The sequence below is a fragment of the Gambusia affinis genome, linkage group LG03 (genome assembly GCF_019740435.1).
Source record: "Gambusia affinis linkage group LG03, SWU_Gaff_1.0, whole genome shotgun sequence".
NCBI lineage: Eukaryota > Metazoa > Chordata > Actinopteri > Cyprinodontiformes > Poeciliidae > Gambusia > Gambusia affinis.
The window spans coordinates 8,791,190-8,807,266 of record NC_057870.1 but is presented as its reverse complement, the minus strand read 5'-3'; the positions used below and the strand labels follow the sequence as shown (position 1 = coordinate 8,807,266).

Below are 16,077 nucleotides of genomic sequence, written 5' to 3'. Positions count from 1 at the left end.
TACAAAGCACTGATTTTGGGATGGGGAAGTTTAAAAATTATAAATTATTTTCTTTCTCCTTCTCACTTATGTACTTAGTTGTGTTATTCCTGTTGCTATTCCTGAGTCCACCAATATGGAGAAGCAGTTGATCGATTGTGGATTGTTTCCACATCCGTCTGATTGGGACTGGGACTGTCTGCCTGCTGTCTCACCTGCACAAATGTCCGACGCTTACAGGTTACAAGGCCAAATTGACCATTTAGTCAATAATAGACACTTCAACCATCCTGCACCAAATGCTCTGTGGACATATTATGGACTGTGGCGTAAAGACTGGCTGCCTTTTGAGACTCAGCTGTGTTTAAAACATTCTGGGAGCACACTACAAGCCGCTGATAGACATCCTGGCCACTGAGGTAGAACAAAACCTGATAAAAGAACCTGCTTCCTCCACTGGGACCATGAGAGGACTGTACCAGAGCTGGGGGTTCTTTTGTTCCAGTTGTACACATCAGATCCAGTCAGATTTCCTGCTCCACATTTACTTTGTTTGGAACATTAAATATAATATTTGGAAAAAAATTTTTTTTTAAAAAGTAAGCTTTAAAATAAATAAGTTTTATTTTAAAGCTTAAAATAAAAATCAGCTTTATATTTTAAAAAGACAGACAGCAGTGTTTTAAACAGGCTGCTGTCTGTTTAAAACACTGCAGTCAGCTTGTCTTTTAAATTATTTACTTGAAGTATAACTTCAAGTAAATAATTTATGTTGCTAATTTTGATCCCTCTTCTCGCATGAAGAGGTTTAGAATTTATCAAATGAAAATCAGATTTATTTTTGTTATTGTTATTTCTACTAAAATAAGAAAAAAAGCCTTAAAAAAAAAAAAAGCATAACTTTGTACAGCACTGCACAGACGTACTTAAACATGTCAGAAACTTGAAGGTACCGCACTGAAAACTGCAAGGTTGTCCCAATTGTTTATGTAGCAAATGCTTGGTTAATTTTTGGAAAAATATGTTTTTGAGGAGTCCTAACTTAACTGGAAAACTAAATAACTCTGCTTCTTCTTTGAATAAACCTCCTATGTTCATGCTTGCCATACTGCCTTTGTCATCCTCAGGCTGAGGAGAGGAGTTTAGATTACATGCTTGTACAAGATAATTATGTTTTTAGATGTAGAGATTATTTTGTCTTTTTATGTGGGATCAATTAGAACATACAGTTCACAGTATGTTAATCAAAGTGTAACAATAGCAAATCGATATACACACTTTAATCATACTATATCTCTGACCAACTAAGGTTGGTTGAAAATCTGTGGGCTTTTTTATTATTATTATACGACAAAACAGAGGAAGAAAAAAAATAACACACAGTTTTTAAGTGACCCTTAGATCTAGTGTTGATCACAGATTCCACTTTCATTTCTCACATGCTACCTGCAGCCCAACAGCGCAAGGTATCACATCAAAGAAATGGGCTTGATTGGAGAGGGCAGATATATTCATAGGATGACAGATGGGCAATTGCGTCTAAAAAGGGCAGCAACAAATTCAAGATGAAAGCGAAGCTCCGTCTTTGGTCTCATCTGCCAACCTGGTATGGATTGGACAGGGAAAGTGATTTGGCCTTCTGTTATAATTTAGTCTGCTCTTCAATCATTGTACTTCACTGTCAGTCTTAGCTAGCATCACACAGACCTTCCACTGTGCTACGTTTTGCAACAATGGCTTGAATCTATCGTACGTCGGTGCTTTTACCTTCAAATTAGACTCTATGCATTCGGTCTATTATATTCCGTGTTACATTTTCATTTGCTCCCAAAGACAGTCCTCTCCTTTGTACTCCCCTGAGCTGAAGACACCTCAGACGCTGTAAATGTATCAGTCAAAAAAAAAGGAGAGACATTTCCATAATTTCATTTTCATACTGCAAGAGAAAATCTATTACTGTTTGAGGTGAAAGCAGGACAGCAGCGTAACAGGCTTGTAATTACAATGTATAGCCTGATCTTATGACAAACATTCGCCAAAGATGGCAGACTGCAGAATGAAATTGCTATTTACTTTGATTATTTCATGCCATGTTGTTTCGGGAACATAGCAAATATACACACCAGCGGTGTTTGAGGCAGACATGGTGCAGTTTTATTCATCAAAATCAGCAGTCAGCGTGTCTTTTAAACAGGCATAAAAAAAAGAAAAATAACTTAAAATACATCATTCCCCTTACGGCTTCCCTTCATGGGCTTCCTGCCTGTTTCCGGATTGATTTAAAAAATTTATTGCTTTCTTCTCAGACTTCCAGTGGTCTGACCCCGTCTTGTTCAATACCAGACAAAGCAGCACTGTGAGCTGGATCTGCATTAGAACTTCAAAAAATACTTTCAGTCAGAGTTTGTGGTCTGCAGACTTCTCTGCTTTGTTTCTTTAACTTACAATGAGTATCTACTTAATGAACTTAGTGAAAAGAACTAAGACAGCTTTCTGCAAATGTTTACAATTAACTCCTGAAGGAAAATATAATTGTCTGTGAACTTCCAATGACATATTTTAGCGTGGAATAAAACATCGCATCATCTTCCCTTGGAAAAAACCCCCAGCAATGATATGTGCATTTTGTATTTTGGAAGCAGATTGTAATTTGTTTGTGGCATAATTATATTTGAGCATCTGTCTAATACACAGTTCTGGAAAAAATGAAGAGATCACCGCACTGAACCCCATTGAAAACCTCATGGTTGTTCCACCATTTCTGGACTCTTCCCGAGTTAAAACATTAGTATTGTTTTCTAAATGAATATGAAATTGTTCTCTTTGCATTATTTCAGGTCTGAAAGCACTGCATGTTTTTGACTATTTTCCATTTTCTGCAAATAAATTCTAAACTTTTGCCTGGAATTTCAGAGGCATGTTGTCATTCATAGAGTTTATAGAATTAAAGAACAGTGTTCATTTTACTCAAACATATACATATGAAAAGTAAAATCAGAGAAACAAATCGTTTTAAGTGGTCTCTTAATTTTTACCCAGGATGTATTAACTTAAATAATTGCTACAAATTTCATCATTTAAAATACAGCAACTGTAATAAAGATTTCTTGTCAACATTTTCAATGATGAAACCTTCAGTCTCCTACAAAAATGTCTGTCTTTGCAGTCCCATGTTTATTATTGTAATACTGTTGCATCTCCAAAATATCACTATGCGCGATTTGAAAATGTAAAAATAACATTAACTACATATGTATAGCATAAAAAATAAAAACTATCTATCTATAAAACTGATCTCTTTTTTTATCATTTAATGTTTCTTCACAGGGTAAAATTAAAAGAAGGCGTGACGTTCCTGGGGGCGCGTCCCAGCAACCCCACTCAGTGGATCGTCAGCCAGGACTTGAGGAGTGAAGGTCATCGTGTGGTAACCCTCCACTGCCTCAGAAAGGAGTCCACTTACGATCAGCAAAGGTCAGCACAAAGTTATTTGTCTTCAAACTAATCTGCTCGGATTTTGCATCATAATGAACTTTGCTGTAAGTAAAGGCGCTCCGTCCACTGTGGTGTCACAGTCACTTAAGGTAACAGCGTCTTAAAAATGGCTTTGTAAGGCCCCGTGAGGCAGTCTCCGAATATATATATATATATATATATATATATATATATATATATTTTTTTTTTTTTTTTTTTTTTTTAATTTATTTATTTTTTATTTTTCTTAACTGCTGGTGTTGTTACTGATGATTCCCATTTGGTAAGGGACACACAATCACTGAAATACACAGTGCGAACAGTTATCTAAGTGATGTCCCCCTCTGCTGAAATGACACGCTTAACTTGACAGAATTGTGGGCAGCAGAAAGTTGACTTTTGCAGTATTTTTTTTAATTTTTTTTGTTTCTCTCTTACTCATGTCGTCTTGCCGTCCTGCCCCCCCTACCCCTGCTCTCGTTTTTATTTGCCTACTGTATATATTTTTCACACTGCTGAGCCTCTCGGGCTGTTGGCCGTTTCTAATCTGCATTCATGTCTTTAAACTAATCTGGCAGATAGGGAACGTGATTGCCAGCACGAGGGAAAGGTTGCTGCGTTAATTAAGTGTTGATTGAAGGCCTTTGTGTGTTTTAATGGTTTTTTCCCTCCTCGGATCAGGAAGTAGTTTTAATAAATCTAACTTTCTAGTGACAGGTGTAATTTTATGGATTATAGGATGATTGGAGGCCGGGGGGAAAGCATGCTTATTTGCTCTTTAGCCTTCGTTCCGCTTAGCAAACTTGAAACTATTTCTTGAAGGAAACAAGACACTTGACTGCAGCTGCTACTTTATGATCAAGTTGCGCAGGAGTTTATTTAAGAGCAGAGCCGCCTGTTAGACAGAAGTAATTATAATTTGTTGGTCCAGTGACTTTTCTTTAGACACACTGCTTTTAGTGGGTCATTACAGGGAATGATTATAGTCTAACTATAGTGTTACAGCAGTGGAAATCATAGAAAGTTGGGTGTCCCTTAAAATCAGCACAGCTGTAAGATCAGAAGCAGATTGTAAACATTTTTTTTTTTTAGAAATCCCATCCTGCAAATTTTTATGTGTGAAATGACTCTTACATTAGTGGCTTCCCCTGTAATGGGAAGTCAGATGTATGTAGCAGATTTAATTTAATGAACCTTTCAAAAAAGCCAGTTTTAGTAAATATTTACTAAGAGACAAAAAAAAAATGCAGTTAAAGAGCACGTTGTTTAAATCTGTCTCTTTTATTTGCAAATCGGGACATTGTCTCAATCAGGTTATCTGTGGCAACAGATATTAGAACTAAAAAAATACATTTATTTAACATTACTAGTGTGACCTCACAGTGAGGCTGCATGGTAGCACAGTTGGTAGCAGTGATGCATTGCGGCAATAAGGTCTTGGGTTCAAATCCCTGCTTGTGGTCTCTCTGCATGGTGTTTATATATTCTCTCTATTTTCTCTGGATAACCCAGCTTCCCTCCATAGCTCAAATCTCTTTACCTGCCTAACCATCATTGTGACAGTACAGAATTGAGAAAGAGAGAGATAAGCTTAGGTCCTCATTTAGATTTTTTACAGATTAATTTGTTTTAACCTTTTAAATATTACTACGACCGGGGAAGTTTAGTCATATCTCTGTTTTCTTGTGAGCATTTCTTGACTTATGAAGATTAATGTACATATGTCTTTGTGTAATGGAGTGTTTTTGTCTTCTCTGCTTGAAAAAGTGTCCAAGAAAAATGGTCCCCTGTTGACAAATTGTGTTTATAGCCCTTTGAAGCAGAAAAATGAGGTGGACTGGCAATAAAGCCTTCGATACACTGTGACTGGCTTTAAAGAACTAAAGAATCAATGGCAACAACAACAAAAAAGAAGTATATTTATTTCATAGGAGTTGGGAGACATGGTGATTTTTGCAAAAAAATAAAAAAACTATTTTATGTATATTTTATTACTCAAATTAAAGATTGGCTTTTTAAATGTTTCAATTTGACATCATTTTGAGCAATAGAAAATGTATTATTTGTAAGGCTTATGCCACATGCTTTTAGCAAGGTGTCAATAACGGTGAGGAGTTCCTTACCTGTAACTGCAGTTCTGCACAGCAAAGCTAATCTTTTAACTTAAATTACTTAAAAATCAAATTATTTGGGCCTGCCATAGGAGTGCAGTGAAATGCCTTGCAAAGCATAACAGTATTTTTTAATCTTAACATATTAAAAAATCAGAACGTTTTCTGGTCACCAAGTGCCATGAAGTAAACATCTGATTTTTATTTCATCAAAATTTACCAACTGTAAATTTCTTACGTCCAAGCAGAAAAGCAGTATTTCAAAAGAGCTTATGTTTTATAAACAATGATTACGTTGAGGAACTGAGCATTTTTTTCTGGTTACGAACTGCCACGAAGTATAAATCCGATTTTTACTTTTATGTTGAACCTCTGTTTTATAATATGTTTGCCACCAATGACAAAAAGCATTTTCACTTTTCTGAAAAATTCACCAACTGCAAAATTCTTGTAGAGTAGTGTAAGACTAGAAAATTCCTTAACCTGAGAGGAGAATATAAAGTATTCTAATATTATTGCATCGGCTTACGGCGATGCATTAACCTGAGGGCAATATGAAAGCTTTTATTTTGAAAAATAAACATAAGCTTCATATTAAATGCCCACACTAATCCAATGCCTAACAGTGTTTGGGTTAAATCCCTTATTTACTGGCCTAAATGGAAGCTCTGTTTTAACTGAGTGTCAGTTAGAACTACAGATATGGCGTTTTGGTTGTCCTATTTATTATCATTAGGTCAAAGGTTAATGCCTTTGACCTAACCTGAGAGGAAAAGATAATATAGGCTGATATTATTGCAGCGCCTTACGGCGCTGCACTCACCTGACAGAGATATTGGGGCTTTTATTGGGAAATTTCCATTAAGCTTTATTTAAAAATTTCACACTAATCCTGTGTGTAACAATGGTTTGTTAAAATCAGTTATAAAATGCCCAAAACACAAGTTCTGAAGGCCAGGTCATTCCAGAGTGTCCTCCCATAAATCAGCTGCTCTGGCCTCATGTGTTCCGTTGCTATGGTAATGAATCAGCTGCTAACTGTCATGTGTGTGTGAGACAGAAAGGGGGGGAAAAAATTCTATCTTTGTGAGACACCCAGCCAATTAAAATGGAAAAAGCACTCCGAACAAACCTTTGCCATTCAGGAACCGTAATACATATTTGAAAATCGTTTGAAGCGTATGAGAGGGCTATTTGTCGTCTCCGATAGTACCGCAATTCATATTTTTACCTCATTCACAGTAATTGCAGTGATGAGACAAAAAATAATGCAGAAACTTTTCAGAAATACATGGAGGTGAACCTGGGAGAGCGTCAGTTACCCTGGCGCATGATTTTGCTCTCGACAGAAAACCGTGAGACCTAGAGAAAAATTTAACACATTTTACCGGAGGAGGCATGCGTATCAATGTCATGACCGAGTTTGATACCAATCGGGCAATATTTGTGGGCGTGACGGCGATTTCAAAATTGTTCTGGGGTCAGAAATCTACTTAAATTCTCACTCTAAAAAAGCGGCAGTTGGTGTCAGTTATGCTCACAGCAAAAACTAGAGTTAAAATTTCAGGGTTAGACGTGTCAGACTTATTAAGTGTTTTTTTAACATTTAGCGATTTAAATGATGCCCAGTGTTGGAGTTATTTCGCACAGTTGATTGCGTTGGTGTTGAATCAATTCTGCTGGGAGGAAAATAAGCTCCTCCCCTCCGCTTCACAGTCTTCGTTTGATTTCAATCTGAACATGGCTCCATTTTGTTCATCTCCTGTTCTACAGGGTAAGTGTCCAACTTACTAAATCTTTTGTCCAGCACTGTGTGAGTGATTTGACTTTTTCAACTAATTACAACATAATTGAAAGGCAGCTGAATATGTCCATTTTGCAACAATTTTACACAACGTGTTAGCTAGTAGCCCACCTGGTAGCTAGTAGCACTTACACCTGATATTATTATCATGGTAATTCTTACAAAACATATTTTGTCGGACCATATACTTGTGAAAAATATACTTCTATTTTGTTTTGCCATTTAAAATGATAATTTTGGCCTTGTGAATGTAAGAGGTAACGACTATTAGCTTCCGTGGAACATCAACGAGCCGAAGTCACGCGCCACAAATAGTAGAGGAACGAGGTGAACGTTTGACCTATACCTTATTTTGCTTTGTCTAGGTTTATCCCATGCTTAAATAAAATGCTGATCCATGTAAAGTATGGTGACCTGCAAAAGTATGTGAAGTTGGAGGAGGTCGAAGGGCTGTTTGACTTTAATCAGTTTCATGAGAAAGGTTTATTTATTTAACATCTCTGTGGGGCATGGGCATTATTCTTTTCGATGTATGTCTATTTAACACATATTTTACACATTTGTGTTACACATTTATTACACATTGGTTAATAAAAAGAGTAATCCATTGTATTTTCATTAATATGTTTCATACTAATCGCATGATCAATGTCAAGTAACTGTTAGTTTAAAAAATCCAGCTAATTACAGAATTAGGCTCTAAATCTTGCCTTGTTTTTAAAGTCATTGAACAATTTTGCCTGCCACCTGATGGCAAAGTGACATACAAAGATGCAACAGATACTGAAGTTGACGAAGAAATATTCAGTGACCTCCTGTGTTCAGCAGGAAGGCTGTGGTGCGCATGCAGCTGCTGAAAGAGGTGGTGAGAAAGGATTCATACCGGATTAACAATAAATACGATGACAACCACACACCTCTGCCTGTCCGTGAGATCATTCCACAAACTGCAAGTTTGAGAGAATGGAAGACCAATCTTCCGAGCAACAATGTCTTTGGAGACATTTCACATGATCTCTCGTGTCATACGATTTGACAACCGTGACACCAGAGCTGGTTGACGCGAGAGAGACAAACTTGCAGCAATTAGAGATGTCTGGGATAATTGGGTCGAAATCCTGCCTTTATTGTATAATCCTGGACCCAATGTTACTGTCGATGAGCGCCTCATTCCATTCAGAGGACGCTGTCCATTTCGACAGTATATGCCAAAGAAGCCTGCAAAATATGGGATCAAAATATGGGCAGCCTGTGATGCAAAATCAAGTTATGCATGGAACCTGCAAGTATATACTGGAAAGCCAGCTGGAAGAGCACCTGAGAAGAATCAGGGAATGCGGGTGGTGTTGGAGATGAACTGCAACACCACCCGCAGAGATGAACTCTCTCAGGTTAGAACCTAACCCTGCCGGTTAGGGAACCTGCAGTTCCCTAACCGGCAGTTCAGCAGTGCTGTGGATAAGCAGCACTAAAAAGGTTGGGGACCACAGAAATAAATGATTCTGCCTAATGTTATTAACCTAAAACAAGTCGGTTCTTACTCACCATCTCCCTGAGAGTGTGAAAACGTTGCAGGCCTGTTAGAAAAAACAATGAGTTTAAATCCCATAGGAAAACATTGAGAGCTTTGCAAGCGTTGTCTCCCCAACTTCTGTTGAACACAGCTGAACACGTTGTGCTTTTTCCGCTGTGCAATTCCAATGCCCTCCCACCAATCCTATCTGAACCAATCACAAGTTATCCTCCAGAAGCTGTGTCTGTCAGTCTGACACCTGGGGGCCGTTGCTATGGTAATTAATGGTCAGTGCTCAAGTGATGACTTATCATCAAGTGTGTAAAGCTGCTGTGTTTTTACTGAAAATGCATGACTGTACTCTGAAGTACATTGACAGAAAACTGTACATCGTAGAAAAAAATCGAACAATTTTCCTGGAGCAGACATGTTTATCAATGTCATGACTGAGTTTCATACCAATAGGACGATATTTGTGGCCATGAGAGCGATTTAAAAATCGCCCTCATGGCGCAATACACACTAATGGAGATGGTTTTATGGTGTTCATTTTTTGCTCATTTTTTGGTCATATTAACTCAGAATCCCACCAGAAGTAATAGCTCCAATGCCGGAATCAAGCCGCACGTTTTGATACCACTTTTATAGGGATCCATCCCACCATTGGACCTGTATTGACGGTCACGGATGAAGAACTAAAGAATAAAGAGACACCTTATTGGGTGTAGAGTAATAGGTTCCTGCCATTGCTTTGCATGGCAGGCCCCAATAATAAAGAGACACCTTATTGGGTGTAGAGTAATAGGTTCCTGCCATTGCTTTGCATTGCAGGCCCCAAATATATAAATAAAGAGGCGTTCTATTGGGTGTAGATTAATAGGTGCCTGCCATGCAATGCATGGAGGCAGTGACTGACTTGCTTTGCAAGTCAGTCACTGCTCTCCTTATGCATTGCTATGGGCAGGCCCCAATAAGTATTATTTCAATTGAGAAGAAATCTAATGTTTTTTGAACATAACAATATTTGTTGCTAAGCGATGAGCGCATTTTCTGGTAACCAAGTGCCACGAAGTAAACATCTGATTTCTTACCTTTGCTAACTTTACCAACTGTAAATTTCCTGTGTCTCAGCAGAAAAGCAGTATTTCAAAAGAGCTTATGTTTAACAAACAATGGTTAAGTGTGTGTTAAGAGATGAGCGATTTTTGTTTTTATGGTAACCAAGTGCCACAAGGTAAAAATCAGAAGGCAATGCATTACCATTAGCTCAAACATTAGCACTGCACTGCCCCCCACTACCCACATTAGCAGTGGCCCTTTCCCTCAGATAAGCTTTTTAGCTATTTTGTTTATTTATTAGATGTGCTTAGTACACTGACTGAAGGAAGTCAATGTAAGACAACACGCTAGCTGTACCCCACACGCCACTGGCAGCGTTTATGCTAACATTAGCATTTTGGCAAATTTTAGCTTACACACTCATTTTAGCATACTGAATATAAGAAGTCCACTTTAGTCAACATTCTTGTAATTCTCCACAAACTATTGTAATTCATGTCACCTGGATCCTAAACAATGAATACAGTAAAAGAAGCAATGACATAATTGGCTTCCCTTTGGGAGAAGCCTCTTGTGCGGATTCACGTCTCTCTACGTTGTTGCGAACACGTCCTTTTACCTACAGACACAACCTCATTACAGTAGTAAAATTATTTTTTATTGATTTACTAAGTGTTATAGGTCCCGAGTGTCAGAACTGCTGTAACAGTGATGATACAATCTAGAGGACAGGAGTCAGCAATGGAACGTAGCGCTGGCTTTAGCATCCAGATTGCTTTTTTTTAATTATTATTATTTGTTAACACACACACCTTTGTATTATACAACAGTAATGATTTACATTGCCACTGTTTTACTTTCATGACAGGCAAAAATCAACATCACACTGTTAAAGACAACCGCGGCACATACACCAGACAAGATAAATTAACTGCCGCAAAGCTTTACTGTAATTTTACTGTATTTCTTTCTTTCTTTTTTTTAAACTAAATAAAACCTTTCCATCATAAAGACGTTAAAATATAACGGTCCTACAAGGAGACGTTATATTTCAACGGCCCCACATGAAGACGTTAAAACATAACGGTTCTCAGAGCGAGCCGGCACCAACACTACCCCCGTACGACAATACTGACAAAACGGTGCAAAGAAACCGTGACTCAATGACACATCACGTCAATCAATATATAAACATCTTACAAAGTTGCCTTGGTGGTAGTGACGGGACTTCTGAAGCCAGGCTTCGAGGCTTGTATCGAGTAATAAGGGGGCGTGTCCGATGAAGCCCCGCTTCGAGGCTTGTGTTGTCTTGCTGAAAACCACGTGACTGGCAACAAACGAGGCCTCGAATTGCATGGGTCACGTGACTGCTTCATTTTGCGTGTCGATTTTCAAAATAAAAGCGTGATGAGCCGCTGCTTGATCGCATCAGAGGAGTATTTGTCTTCAGCAGTGGCCGAAATAAAATGAACCTTTTATAGTTCATGTGTATTAATGATTTTGATGATGGCACTCATCAAAATGTAATGTTTGTTACCAGTTTTCTCAATGGTTAATTATGGCATATTTTGTGACTTTATATTTATGTGTTTTTATTATGTAAAACATTTTGACACTGCATTGCTGCTAAAATGTGCTACACAAATAAACTTTATTGAAAAGGAGCCAGCAAGAAGAAAACATCTGACATCAGGCAATACTTGAGATAATAACTCACAAGATATTAAATAACAATAATTAAACCTTTCACCTCCAAAATTCTCACCTTCTTGAAATTTCCACTATTTCTTTGTTGTGCAAAAATATATCAGTCTTGCACAGCAGAAACAGACTTAAAGCTGTTGGAAAAGTAAAATTCTGGCTTATGAGTAAAAATATAAGGGATCAGATCAGAGAGCCAATAGAAATCCAAGAAAAAGAACTTTTGAAGAATTTTACATTTTCATGGGGCAAATCAAAACTCAAAGAAAACTGTCTGCCCCAACAAGCACAGCACTCTGAGAACACTAAAACAAATGTCTATTGTCAAATCAGTCAATGACAGAAGAAAACAGCCACTAACAGTCAACATATACCAGGATTGGCTCCAAATAATTTTAATAACTAAAAAAGATTAGTTAAATAGGATTTAATTGACTCTCCTATTACTAAACGTGAGTTTGACAAAAACTTTGTGACAATGTTGCATTTACTAATTGTTTTTAAATATGTCTGTCTGAGTAACAAGACTGTCACAGTTTCAACAGCAGGTGTCACTAGTGAGAAATGAATGAAGCATCAAGTAATGAACTTTTGGGCAAAGCAATGGGCCAGGAAGCTTCATTGCTTCATGAGGCTTCATTCGGCCATCACTACTTGGTGGTGTTTTTTTCCACTGTATGCTGACCTAGAGGACAAACAGACAGGAGTCAGCAATGGAACGTAGCGCTGCCTTTAGCATCCAGATTGCTTTTTGGGGCAGACCGGAAGTCCATCCCCAAACCAACCTGGAAGCAACGCCCCCCAAACGAAGGTTCCGCTTCGCCACTACCACTCCCGTCCCCACTTCAGGAAAGCATTACTAATGTAAACAAATTAACTTGTCTAACTGTAAACAAAATGTAATTTGTTAATTTATTATTTTTCTTTTAGAAAACAGAATACATTTTATCTGAAACTATTTCAAAATTAATAAAAAAAAAACAAAAAAAAAAAAACTAAATACTGTGGTGGCATTTTTTAGGTGCACCACACTGAGTAAAGGAACCAGAGCCATGAGTAAGCATATCAAGTCATATCCCGGTTGCTTGGGCTTTGCTTGTTGGTCTCTTCCTTAATCCTCACAGCTGTCAAACTCTCATCACAAAGCAGACTAAAGACGCCCTGTGATGGCTTTACTATACAGAATGCCCCAATTTTTTCTTTGTCTGGCTCTCGCAGCTCCCAGCCATTCCAGTGAAGCTCTTTCAGAAGGAGATTAGACATAGGTACCTCATCTGTTGAGCTGTCACTCTGTCTGCTTTCTTCTTGCCAAGACTTCTTTGAGTGCAGAACAATGATGAAGAGTTTGATCGCTTTATTTCAAAGAAATGCAAAATGCTGTTTGTATTCGAGTGTTTCAACTGCGGGGTGTCGCATGTTCACTTGTTTGTTATGGGTTTTATCCGACCATTCGTACATTGCCTCTTCCGTCGCAGGAATCAGATATGTCGTTTGAAACAGCAACACAGTTTCTCTACAGTAAAATATTTTAGTTCAGTCACCACTTTTGATGAATTATTATTTTACCTTTCAGTTCTGGAAAAAGGGGCATACAGCAAGGAGCAGTTCAGTCTGATAGTGTTTCATTTTACAGGAAAATTATGAACGGAAAATATGAAGAGATTTCAAAAAGAGTCTGGCCACATGGTCAAATATGGAAAAAGGACAGCAACGGGACTCAAAATATTTTCTAGCTGTTGTTACTCTACCTTTTGAAAATCAATCGTTTTCAAATGGTAGTAATTATCTATCTAATCAATAAATCAAGTTTATTAGTATAAAACATTTCAGCAACAAGACGGTTCAAAGTGCTTTACGTCATAAAAACACAAGAATATAAAGTCATAAAATACCCTATGCCATCAGCAATTGAGAAAACCAAAAACAAACTTTACATTTCTGTGAGTGCCATCATCAAAATAATCAACAAACATCAAATATGTGTTTTTTTTTTTTTATCAAAACAGAACGTTCTTGTCAGGGTCACAGACAATGCACAGCTCTCCCAGAGTGTCTTCTTTCTGTGATGGACCCTTTTAGCCGTCTGACTTGTCGGGTCAGGTCTCTTTTCCTGCATAGAGAATGATCGTCACTCCATCGACGCGATGCCTTTACCAGCCTTGTACCCTCACCACATGCAGACAAACACACAGTCATGCTAAATGGAGTGTGAACTTCACACACAGCTCAGATCATCGGCTAAGCTACGTATGGATCGACGCCACTGCTGCTGGACCTCGGCTTGTAACCAGACTTTAATGTACTTGAACAGTGGGTGTGGTGCCGGTTGTTGTGCGTGAGCGTGGGTCAGGTGGACTCTCTGAGCTCGTTCAGCTTGTCACTTTGAACTGTTCACCCTCACCAGCTGAGCCACTGCTCCCTGTCTACTCACAGCTGATGCTCCAGAACCCCCACCTCACCCACCGTGCAGCAAACTGATTAAATGCTCAACCTCGAACTGTTTACTGTCTGCTTCAAAGCATTTTCCTCGGCATTTGTTAAACTGTATTCTTTTTCTGAATTCGTGAATCGGCAACTCCTTTGTTGCGGTTCTTAGGTTTTTCAATGAAAAAAATAATTAAACCCTCCTCATCGTATTTCTTTTGCATAGTGAACGCAACATTGAGAGAGCCGGTTTTTGCTGAACTTCATAGAGAATGAAAGAATGAACAGTTTTATTTAGAAAGTTTAATGAATGATGCTTTCAGCTGTGGCTAAGGCTGAAAGATGCCTGTCTTTGTCCCTTCTAAGAGAAAAGGGCTTTATTTTTTGGCAGATGAAAGAGAGTGCAGAGGAAGCAAATGGTCTGATGCTGGGAATCGAACCGGCGGACAAATGCTTTGAGGGCTGTAGCCTCTGTATTTGGCGCACCTGCTCTACCACTGAGCCACCTGGTGCCCTCAAGAAAAGCTTGCCTTTTAATTGCATACATCTGCAACACAAGCTGATTCAAAGATGCCACTTTAGTTTGATTGTGATTTTATAAAGGTCTGCATCTTTCGTGAGCGTTGCGTCATATTTTGGATTTAACACCAAAGCCTTTCCAGGACAGCTCCAAATCTGTCATTGCGCCTGCAGCACGTCAGAGGAATCAGAAGGGCTTTCTACGCAAAGGGACAAATTGCTGCTGTGGTGTGCTCATAACACTGACGGCACATGCACTCTGGTAGATTGAAAAGTTCACTCTGTCACCATTAAAGGCGAGGCCGTTCAAAACAAAAGCGGCCCTGCTTCCTCAGCATGTCATAAGCCGTAAGTAGAGAATGCGGTTGCTCATTAGGACTGTCTGGGCGCAGATGGATCTCCTTTATGAGCCGCCACTTCATTAATCCTCCACGCCACACCACACCCAGGACGCGGACAGCATGTTACTGTCACCCCACCAGAGAGTCTCAAATTTCAAAGTAGTTTGTCAGAATTTTATGTGAAATAAAAAAAAAAATTTTTAAATGTGTCAAATATAAGTCTTTTGAGACATTTTTTTTTTTTTTACAATTGTAGAAAGTATTTTGAGAAATGTATTTTATGAATACAATTTCTGTCTACTGCGACAGACTGGTGACCTGTCCAGGTGAACCACGCCTCTCGCCCGGGGGTTGCTGGGGATTGACACCAGCAACCCTCCCGACCCCATTAGGGGCAAATGGTGATTAGAAAATGGATGGATGGATGGAATTTCTGTCTATTCCTCTTTGGAAAATAGCTAGAGCTCCATCAAATTGGACGGGGAGCATCTATGAACCTCAGCGCTCAAGTCTGAAATACTGGACTTTGACTGAGCCATTCTAACATTGTCTCCCTGGCTGCATATAATAATTGTTCAGCTGCTGCAAACATCTTTTGCAGCCTCTAACAGGGTTTCTAAAAAAAAACAGCAGCAGTAAGTTGATCTGTCATTACAGCAACAGGGAATTTTTCACGTTTATGCACTTTGTCAGACATTTGGGAAAAATGGTGCCTCGACACATTTAATGTATTATTAATGACAGGGTCACTTTGAAGACAAACAGGCACAAAGTTTCATCACAAAGATCTGCGACTCCCCTCTTGCTCTGATTTGACAATCGACAGTAAAGCCATTTTTGTTTGTTTGTTTTTTTTTTCTTCCTTTTTTGTAGGAATCAGGTTTTGTTGGTGCTCAGCAATCCTGAAAATGAGCCACATGCTGTGGGCTTTAATGCTGCATAATGCTGCATAAATCAAGGCGCAAATGAAATGGCCCAATTACATTAGGGGCAAACAGGGATGTTAACTTGACAGTCTTAATGCTAACACTCTTAATAATGAATCAGCCCAATTCCCAGTGGGCTCCGTTTAGTGGTAAAATGCTCTCAGTGGAGTTTCATTGGCGCTATTTACCAACACGCTACTGCTGTCTACACAGCTTTAATGTATTA

General features: G+C 38.6%; 1 protein-coding gene across 1 annotated transcript in view; it reads left to right on the top strand.

Moving 5' to 3' along the window:
• Positions 1-16,077, top strand: part of si:dkeyp-14d3.1 (transmembrane protein 132C) — a 169,270-nt gene that overhangs the window by 83,645 nt on the left and 69,548 nt on the right. Inside the window, exon 3 of the mRNA XM_044111393.1 lies at positions 3,307-3,453. Coding sequence (XP_043967328.1) covers positions 3,307-3,453 — 147 coding nt within the window. The remainder of the gene's footprint in view (positions 1-3,306; positions 3,454-16,077) is intronic.